Genomic DNA, 10,481 nt, shown 5'->3' on the forward strand with positions numbered 1-10,481 from the left:
GGATTCTCCTGGATTCTCCTAGATCCTCCGGGTTTCTCCTGGATTCTCCTGGTTTCTCCTGGTTTCTCCTAGTTTTTCCTGGATTCTCCTAGATTCTCCGGGTTTCTCCTGGTTTCTCCTAGTTTCTCCTGGATTCTCCTGGATTCTCCTAGATTCTCCGGGTTTCTCCTGGTTTCTCCTAGTTTTTTCTGTATTCTCCAGGTTTCTCCTAGTTTCTCCTGTATTCTCCAGGTTTCTCCTGTATTCTCCTAGATTCTCCTAGATCCTCCGGGTTTCTCCTGGATTCTCCTCGTTTCTCCTGGTTTCTCCTAGTTTTTCCTGGATTCTCCTGGATTCTCCTGGATTGTCCTAGATTCTCCTGGTTTCTCCTAGTTTTTCCTGTATTCTCCTGGATTCTCCAGGTTTCTCCTAGTTTCTCCTGGATTCTCCGGGTTTCTCCTGGTTTCTCCTAGTTTCTCCTGGTTTCTCCTGTATTCTCCTAGTTTCTCCGGGTTTCTCCTCGTTTCTCCTGGATTCTCCTAGATTTTCCGGGTTTCTCCTGGTTTCTCCTAGTTTCTCCTGTATTTTCCTGTATTCTCCTAGATTCTCCGGGTTTCTCCTGGTTTCTCCTAGTTTCTCCTAGTTTTTCCTGTATTCTCCTAGATTCTCCGGGTTTCTCCGGGTTTCTCCTCGTTTCTCCTGTATTCTCCTGGATTCTCCAGGTTTCTCCTAGTTTCTCCGGGTTTCTCCTGGTTTCTCCTGGATTCTCCTGGATTCTCCTAGATTCTCCTGGTTTCTCCTGGTTTCTCTCAGTTTCTCCTGTATTCTCCTAGATTTTCCGGGTTTCTCCTGGTTTCTCCTAGTTTCTCCTGTATTCTCCAGGTTTCTCCTAGTTTCTCCTGTATTCTCCAGGTTTCTCCTAGTTTCTCCTGTATTCTCCAGGTTTCTCCTGTATTCTCCTGGATTCTCCTAGATCCTCCGGGTTTCTCCTGGTTTCTCCTGGTTTCTCCTAGTTTTTCCTGGATTCTCCTGGATTCTCCTAGATTCTCCGGGTTTCTCCTGGTTTCTCCTAGTTTCTCCTAGTTTCTCCTGGATTCTCCTGGATTCTCCAGGTTTCTCCTAGTTTCTCCGGGTTTCTCCTGGTTTCTCCTGTATTCTCCTGGATTCTCCTAGATTCTCCTGGTTTCTCCTGGTTTGTCCTAGTTTCTCTTTTATTCTCCTGGATTCTCCTGTATTCTCCTTGTTTCTCCTGGTTTCTCCTAGTTTCTCCTGTATTCTGCCGGATTCTCCTGGTTTCTCCTGTATTCTCTTAGATTCTCCTGGTTTCTCCTGGATTCTTTTGGTCTTCTTGATGCATTCATAGTTATTTGCATGCATCTCTTTAATATTCTCGGGACAACTTAGTACTCATTTACATGCTCGGGACAACTTAAATGATCCCTTTACCAAACATTGGTTGGGGCAGAAAAATGGAGGAAATTGTGAAACAAGTAACGTCAAATTTATAGTTTATTTCTAGCGATGTCAAATCTATTCACACAGTCATGGGTATAGGAAACACTCTCCTACTGTCCCAGTGCACAGCGTACCTGCTGGCACTGGTGTTATCCTTTTTCATGGCGGTTCCTATGGGACAGAATCAGAGGAACTTTGACGGCAAATGCTTGTTGTATGCCAGGGGAACATGGAGTGTGAACGCCAGCTCGGAGGTAGGGTGGAAGATGGACATCACCTACTGGGGCTCCCAGTCCGTCTGTAACTACTCCATCTACATGGGCATCGTCACAATGATCGTGGCCTTCGTACAGGTCGTCAGGACTTCGTACTTCCTGTACAAGGGCCTGGACAGGTAATGGAACTGAAACAAGAACACATCGTGTTTTGCAACTTCGATGTTGTAATACTATTTTGTCTTTGATGATAAAAAATGACAAAGTTACCATATCTGCTTTGAATGTATTGGTCACCAACAGTATACAGTTATTTCAAATAGCCACAGTTATACAAATCCAAAGTTGCAAATCGTGTTACTGTACGTCATCATCATAATCACCGTGTGAATTGTAGTCATGTGTTGAAATAATCTGTGGTAAAAAAAAGTTGACTGGATAGCCTAAACCCCTCATCGGTCCAAGATATGTTTGTTCAACAATAAACATATAGAAGGAGGTTATATATGCATATAGTACTTATAAGGAGGTTATGATAACTTCCTTGGTGTGATCAGACATCACTTTGTGTCATGTGACCATAATGGTGGTGTCATGTGACAGTCACATGTGGAGGGAATGCATTGTTCTAGGATTGATGGGTGTACACTAGAATGGTTGTTACTGTTGTTTAATAGCTGCTGCAACTGACTATTAGATTTAGTGAGGTGTTCAAAGGAAGTTTCCCTTTAAAAGTGTATTTTCCACTTTACAGTTTTTCCTACACGCCCTTCTCGTCATCGAAATTTAAAAAAAAGTTTTGGACAATTCTTCAATAAAGTAAATCCTTCATACATATCCTGTAACCTGTGTTGTTTACAGTTCCTTCCTGGATGCCTTTGTGTCCTTCGTGGTGAACTTCATCCTGACGACGATGCTGTTCACATCCGCCCTCATCCTGACCATGGGGCTGAGTGCCTGGTGTCGGGAGGTCACACAGCACATCTACATGTCAGTCCAGCTTCAAAATTCCTGTTTCAATCACCATAGAAATCTTACTTTGCAGGGGTCGAAATACCCACTTGCCCTCTTGAAAATGCAACCTCATTTTGCTTGGCGCAACTTAATTTTAAACCCAGGTTGCACACTGCGCAACCTGAAATTTTGCAGTTGGAACACTGCTTTTCCCCCTCCTACGTGCATATTTATAATTATTTTTTGATAACATCATCATCATCACGGGCTGGTTGCCCGGACCAGGATGGTGCAACCCTTGGACAACCTGGCTGAAAAAAGTATTTCAGGCACTGCTTTAAAATGATTGTGGGATGTCGATGCTGTAGAATTTGTTGGTGTTTATAATTCTACCTGTTTAAATTTTTTTTTAAGAATCAGGCACAGTTGTTAACTTTCACTAGTATTACAAAGACATTTTGCTTGTTTTATGGCAAGTAACAGTGTGTGTTTTTGTACTGAACTAGAAGTGTACTTTTCTTATGAGTCATACATAAAAATAAATGGAAAGAAATACTTGAGGACACACCATGTCTGGCTAACAGCTTATTATGTCTACAAAACTTTAGGGTTTACGGAAAAGCCTGGGCCCAGCAGGCTAGCCTGCAGGCTAGCCAGGCCACCCTTTTTGGGCCCCAAGGCTATTGATGGGGTTTGACCCATAATAGATTTTTTTTAAACCTAAAAACCGACAATTCCAGTGCATGCAGAGTGCATTGGACAGAAGGCAACAGTCTGGTCATATCTATGGGGGATTGGGGTTGGTTTACAAGCAATGAACAATCAACATCAACTACAGTAACTCCAAGGGTTATTAGTACATTTACTTTTCCTTTGACTATACTGGCAGTCATTCCTACAATACTTATAGTGGCTATCAGTAATTGTCCTGCATGAGAGAAACGAATAGCACAAACAACACTAACGTTACACGTCATATTATACACCACCTCACATACAATTAACACATATAAACACATAACATACATCCATTCCTACATCCATGCTCACTGACACTTGATGTTTCAGACATCTGTTTCAAATTTGATGTTTTGGCAAACAGCCCCTATCCTAGAGGACCAACTGTTGTCTTAGGCCCACTTTACATTACGTTTTTCGCGTTAGCGGGACTGGCGTTAGCGTGACTGCGTTAACGGGAGCCCCGTGTAAAGAGAGTTCCCGTTAACGTAGTCCCGCTAACGCCAAATTTTCTCCCGTCCACTCCGAAGCGTACGGCCGTAGGCTCAGCGGGAGTCCCCGTCAACGCCAAACTGCGTATAAAGAGAACACGTCGGGCTCGCGTTAGCGGCCAGTCTTGGTTGAGTTATTCATTGCAAGCCCAGCAATATGATCAACTGTTACCTTCCCCATCCCAGCCCCATCCCATCCACAGCTGGGATTGTCATTGACCCAGTTTTTTTTATTTAAAAAACTTAAACTGCAGGCCAAACCCCATGCATAGCCTTGGGGCCCAGAAAAGGTAGGTTTTCAGGCTAGCCAGCCCAGCTCCTGGGCCCAGGCTTTTCCGTAAACCCAAAACTTTATATTTTGCCCAGACTTGTGCATCATTGTGAAATTGTATCCTATAACATAGGTGCGAGGAAGCCCAGTACTCAAGCTGGCTGAATTGGAAGGGGATTGACACATCATTCTTCTACATCCAGCTGGGGATGGCTCAGGTACATGTAGCTTGTACCACAGCTTTTATATTCATTTAACGTGACATACTACTAGTAAATGCAGTATGTACAATATAAGCTATTTTCCAGTTGTACATTTATTTGCAACCAAATTTGGTGCCAGAAACTCCTACATAAAAACAACAGAGTCCTGCCATTTATCTTCTTTTTGATTAGTAAATGTCATATGATTTTCATAGCAACACAGTTTTCAATGACAATTTTCACAGTATTTTATGACAGTTTTCAACACATGTTTGTGACCCTGTGATTCCTTATGTACAGTTTGGCAGCTGGTGTGGCTGGGTGTGTTGGCTAATCGCCACCATGTTGACCGGCCTGAGGGTCTACAACTACCACCAGCGGGAGGACATCCTGCGCAGCCTGCGGCGGGAGAAAGACCGCTTGGTGGGCTCAAACACAGAGCAGAGGCCCTTACTCATCTAGATGGCAAGGACCATGAATGATTGAAAAGGGAAATGTCTTTATAGCCTGTCTAACACTGATTTGAACTGGGGGTGGTTGAAGTTTAGGTGAAAATCTGACATTGTAGTCTTTTCGTTTTGCAAAAGTCTACATTTTCAGTATCTAAGAAAAGGTTTGCAAGCTGAGAATGTTTTGGTTGCAATAAAGGGACAAAGTTGTTGCATACAAACAACATCAAGATGCATTGTTGGATTGATAACAAAACAAGTTACTGTAAATGCAGAAATGTTCGCGGTGGATTAATGTTCGCGGTTTTCGCGGTGACGACGGTAACATTTTTCTATTATGGTATTAGATTGCAGTCTATGGTGTTACCGCGAAATTAAAACCACCGCGAAAAGTCATTTTTCCCGCTACCGCGAAATTAAATCCCCGCAAACTTAAATGCATTTACAGTACTCTTGCTTTGTTCAGACGTTAGTTTATGGTTGGGATTAGTGCTTAAACCATTTAGACATGTGTAACAAAATATAAGTCCATGTTAGTTATAATTGAAGCATTGCAACCTGTATTATGAGGCATAGGAGCCAGGTTAAAGCTTTGTTAACAGTATTATGTTTAGGCCCTTCATATGATGTACAAAGAGAACTTAATTTTACTTTTTTGCTGGTTTCATATTGGATGGCCAGGAATTGCAATAACATTTTCCAGACCTTACTATTCTAATGTATAGCTGTACTAATGTTTCTTTGATACTCAAGCTTGGGTCTATTGGAGCTGATGGTAAATTAAGTTATTAACACTAAATATGTACTATGTAGTCCTTTGTCTTTAACTGAAAATTCCTGTTTCCTTTTTGGAAAGGAGTATGGTGGTGGCTACTGAGACAGTGAATTACAATATGTATCAAAGAAAGATGGTTATATCTCTTCTAAAAGGCAGGGTGTATCTAAATGTCGGAAGAAGTTTCTGTTTATTATTATGTGGCTATCTATGATTGATTGCTGGAAATATTACAAGACTTAAAATACATACAATACAGTATGTTATATATTATCTTATTGCCATGATGTACATAATTTTCTTGAAATGAAGGAATCCAAATCTATTAACCAAGTTGCCATTTATGTTATCCCTCACTGCATATCCTTTGCAGTATTTGATAAGTTTATATCTTTGAACACATAGAGCTGAAGAAGTCTGTGGTAATATGTTAATGTTGAGCTGATGCACACAGCTGGTGTGGATTGGCAGTGGTGGTGGCTGGTTATGTGCTTTAAATGCTGCTTTTACGTGATGGTGTCTTACAGATATGTAACCATTCATTTAGTGTCTTATGGTGGTACTTCAACGTGGACCTGACTGATAGATTTCTGTTTTTCCTAGGGACCACAAAGCTCCTTATTTATGTAAACTTTACAATGGTATGTTCCTTCCTAACCAACTTATTGAAAGAAGAAGTTTTGAAACTATTTGAAGCTGGTTTATGGTGCCAGGTGTTAAATGATTTAACACATAAAGGCAACCGGCCAATAGCTGTCATCCTCACAAGAATAAATAAGTCAAAACCAAAAATTCCTGATTTGTGTTATTGTTTCCCAGCACTTTTCCAGAACTATCGTAGAGTGGAATTTGTTATCACCAAGTACAGTAGGGGCATCTTCTCTTGGTAGTTTTAAAGAACGCTTGCAGAGCAGAGCAAAAGCTAGGTGTGACGAGTCGTTCGGTGTAATATAACCAGCTGCTGCCGCGCCGCGCGCCTGCGAAGCTGGTGTGTTACGCCGAACGGCGGTTATACCGGCTATATAGATATAGATAGATATAGATTGTTGATACATACACCTACTTATCATACCCAATACACCTTCCCATATTCCAAGCTGTCACAAGTCAGCCACCCATTAATATGGATAATGATTCTAAATCGCTAATTGAAGCTGCAAGACGAATCGAGCTTGATTACTGCATTTTGTCCATTGCCATGTTCTCGTAAACGTAGTCGCTCTTCTCAGACTTCGTGTCTGCCTGAGCCTGCTCTGCCGTCCCGTTGCTGAGCGCTTTCTCCTGACGCCGGTTATTAGTTTTGGGTAGGTTAAACTCTGTCTTGTCCGGCTCATCTAGACCCTGAATTCCCCGTTTCAGGAGATCGAACACCATAGCGAGGAACGCCAGGCCGCTGGCAATCCAGAAGAAGATGAGGATCTTGTAGGCGACCCAGTAGGACTTGCCTATCTGTACTCCCGCCACGTAGTCCCCAAACCCGATGGTGCTCAGCGACACGAACATGTAGTACAGAGACTCCGGGTACGACCAGTTTTCCACAAGTGAGATGACCAGCGCCGGCAGCAGGTAGAACAAAAAGAGACCAAACGTAAACAGGCAAAACCAGACGATCCTTCTGACAGTTTTGGCGTTCCAGCCCTTGGAAATATAGACGCGGACGGCTAAATCTCGGACAAGTCCGCCAGGTAGCCTGCCTAAGCCGTCAATAAGAACTAAGTAAATAGGGATACCGATGAGCCCGTAGACAACACAGAGGGCCTTCCCAGCCCAAGTGCTTGGTGCGATGTTTCCATACCCTATGGTAGTGACCAGGGTTAAGGAGAAGCCGACGGCGGGAATGAAGGACCATTGTGGAGGAGAGCTGTTCTGCTGGGTGCTCAAGGGGTTAAGACCTCGTCTGCCGGCTTGGTGCGCCTTCAAAATGATGTCGTCCAGCTGCCTGTGTGTCAAAACCAGCAGAGGTATATCTATGGTATCAATACATTTCCCTTGGTTGGTCAGATTCTGTCCTCTCTTGTTTACATCAGTGACGACGGACTGCAGGACCCTTGTCACGTTCTCAGACGCCACGCAGTCCTGTATGGGACAGTCCAGGTCGGGCGCGTCAGGGGAAGGGGTCTCGGACGACGCTCCGTGGTGGCAGCCGTGGATATCATGGCTACCGACAAACCTTACAAGTGTATAAAGCAGTTCGTCTTGTGTTTGGAAAAGGCCCGCTCTCATTTTCTCTTCTTCGTGCGCTTCTAGCCAGTGGAAAATTCCCCCGCCTGCGAAAATGTACCCCACAAACACAACAAGTAGGATGAGCAAAGTCACCTTCCTCATGGCGGAACTTTCCATACGCGACTGTACAGGTAACCTCGAGCTCCTGCAGTTCGCCTTGAGTCTTCTATCAGCCAGGTAAGCAATCACAAGTCGTTAAATCCACTATCCAAATCATTGTTACGATGCTGACGGCGGACTACTGGTTGGCGTGACAAGCAAGTTAAATATTTCAAGTGAGCACGCACCTGATCCAGTGACGCAAGGTGTCACGCAGATGCCACAGTACACACAATATACCCGCAAGCCGATGCTTGAGCGTTACTTAAACGACTCATTACTTCAGAATATCTTATAGTGAAAGTGAAGCGTCCCATGATAATCCCTGAATATCACAGTCTTTTCAAACGCACAGAGGCACAACTATCCCGTCGTGCCCCGCCCACAGAAGTAGCAGAATGCATGACTTAACTGGTATTATTGCGACTTGACCCACAATCCAACCTTGCTTCAGCGCGACAGAGCTGTAGGTAATACAGCAGAAGCCATATAATTGCACAACGGATTAACGCACACTTCTGTTAACTGCACGGAATCCCCAAATCCCAAACTGGTGTGGTTCAGCTAGGTGACTTCGCATTATTGCACCAGCCGGTTAATTGCACGAAATTCACTGGCAAATAGGCCGTGCAATTAAGCGGCTTTTTTTTTTACTAAATTTAATGCATAGTACGGACATTGATCATGATGATATGAGACCCAGTCCAAGGAAAAAGAATCCGCTTTCCCGCACACCCGTACACGTAAAAAATCACATAAAATACACAACCTATTACCTTAAAAGGTGCATAGTAGGCTCCAGCTTGTTTTGGACATCTTTTTATGTGTTTCATTGGGCTTTCTATTTCGTTTAATCAAACAAAGTATAACCTTGACAAAAAGAAAACTTAACGAAATAGAAAGCCCGATATAAATGCATAAAAAGATGGCAGTTATCTTTTTTTTTACCTTTGACAAAAAGGAAACCTGGCAAAATAAAAAAAAAACATTAAAACAAAATGGAGTCGACGCTCTGCATGGATAGTCTTTCATTCCATCAAGAGTCATGGCAGGTTCAACTATATAGCTAATGTTCTGGCTTTGGAATAGAAGCAACAATCAATGAAACTTGAACGATTGTACATGTAATAGCTTAAACAGAATCGTTTTCATTATTACTGGTTTACTCCCTTGAAATAACATTTTTTCAGTAGTACAGTAGTACATTAACAAATGTATTGATACCACCCTCCCACTCAGGATTGAATATCTCGGCAAAGCCGAACGATATCGTTAGGCATTGCCGCGATAGTCAACCCTGAGGGGAGGGTGATTGACACATCAGTTGCACATATAACCAAGGAGGTTATATTCAGAATATAACCTCCTTGATATAACGATAAATCGGTAGTGCAGTAGTACTTATAATGATACATCGATATCAGGGGTGCAGTAATATATATAATGGTACATCAGTGCACAGTTACTTTCGTACTTAAATGATACATCAGTGGTATAGCAGTACTTATAATGATACATCAGTAATACAACGGTGCTTATAAATAACATACTTGCCTTAGCCCTACTCTCCACGCAGAAGTTAGGCTCCGGCTGCTTTTTAACGTTTTTTTAGCCGTTTTTATCGGGCTTTCTATTTGTCATTTTTCTTGAAGTACGCCAGCCAAACGTTAGGTTTTGACACAGCAAGATAAAATACAAAATAGAAAGCCCGATAAAAACGACTGACAAAGAACGTTAAAAAAAACAGCCGGAGCCTAACCTCTGCTTGGAGAGTACCTTAGCACCAGTACACTTGCCTTACGGAATTGCGCCACTAGTAAGCCTATAGACCCCTCTCACCTGTGTACCGACTACCGGGGCGGACGCAAACTGCACGATGGCCGTGTCTCTAGAAATTTCCCATTGTGCTGTAAGTAAGGCCATGTTGATTTGATTATATGGATTACATCCTCTGGGAATCTAAAAACTGATGCAAGCGTGCGAATAAAAAAAGTTTGATCCAAAAATAAGTTGCCTTCATTATGAAATCTAAGTGGTCAGGAAGGTTGAACAAATGACTGAACACACAGAATGTACTAGTAGTATACGGAACAATAGTTTCTTCATGTTTGTCCTTTCACATCTTCTTTGACCTTGGAATATTCTTTGAAATTAGTATACGTTTTCCGATTTTATTTTTTCAACCCACGGCATATATTTGCTTATTTTGAAGCTGCTTTGTACGATTTAGAGTATGGTTGAAACCTTTGGGGGGGGGGGGGGGGATATGGCCGAAAATTGATGCGCGCGTGGATGCCATCCATAGTATCAAATCAACATTACCTTAGCCTGTAACGATATAAGCCAACTCTCGCGAGACTCCTTAGCTATATAGGCTCATCACTGGCATCATATTGTGGACCTCCCATTTAATCAATCACCCCATAAAAGCATCCAATAAACTGTCACTACTGATTAGTCACAGTAGGATGGATGCTTTCATAAAATGATTAACGACGTTTTAGACTTCCTCCCTCTTCTTTTCCCACTTCGCTAAAGTCGACAAGAACACTTCTTTTAGGATGTTGCACTGTCCTCCAGAACGAAAAGACCTCTCTGTTTTCCAGCCTCTACCAGGCTTCGTGGATCG

The 10,481-nt window shown here is 42.7% G+C and overlaps 2 protein-coding genes across 2 annotated transcripts in view; one reads left to right on the forward strand and one right to left on the reverse strand.

Annotated features, from left to right (window-relative positions):
- LOC118411653 (transmembrane protein 179-like) overlaps nucleotides 1-6,322 on the forward strand; it is a 19,706-nt gene extending 13,384 nt beyond the window's left edge. Inside the window, exons 2-5 of the mRNA XM_035814134.1 lie at nucleotides 1,431-1,828; nucleotides 2,511-2,639; nucleotides 4,237-4,321; nucleotides 4,607-6,322. Of these exons, the coding sequence (XP_035670027.1) occupies nucleotides 1,524-1,828; nucleotides 2,511-2,639; nucleotides 4,237-4,321; nucleotides 4,607-4,768 (681 nt within the window). The 5' untranslated portion in view covers nucleotides 1,431-1,523 and the 3' untranslated portion in view covers nucleotides 4,769-6,322. The remainder of the gene's footprint in view (nucleotides 1-1,430; nucleotides 1,829-2,510; nucleotides 2,640-4,236; nucleotides 4,322-4,606) is intronic.
- A 248-nt stretch (nucleotides 6,323-6,570) lies between these two features.
- Nucleotides 6,571-10,481, reverse strand: part of LOC118425448 — a 7,474-nt gene continuing 3,563 nt past the window's right edge. The window contains exon 2 of the mRNA XM_035834269.1: nucleotides 6,571-7,945. Coding sequence (XP_035690162.1) covers nucleotides 6,707-7,945 — 1,239 coding nt within the window. The 3' untranslated portion in view covers nucleotides 6,571-6,706. The remainder of the gene's footprint in view (nucleotides 7,946-10,481) is intronic.

The sequence above is a fragment of the Branchiostoma floridae genome, chromosome 1 (assembly GCF_000003815.2).
Source record: "Branchiostoma floridae strain S238N-H82 chromosome 1, Bfl_VNyyK, whole genome shotgun sequence".
Lineage (NCBI taxonomy): Eukaryota > Metazoa > Chordata > Leptocardii > Amphioxiformes > Branchiostomatidae > Branchiostoma > Branchiostoma floridae.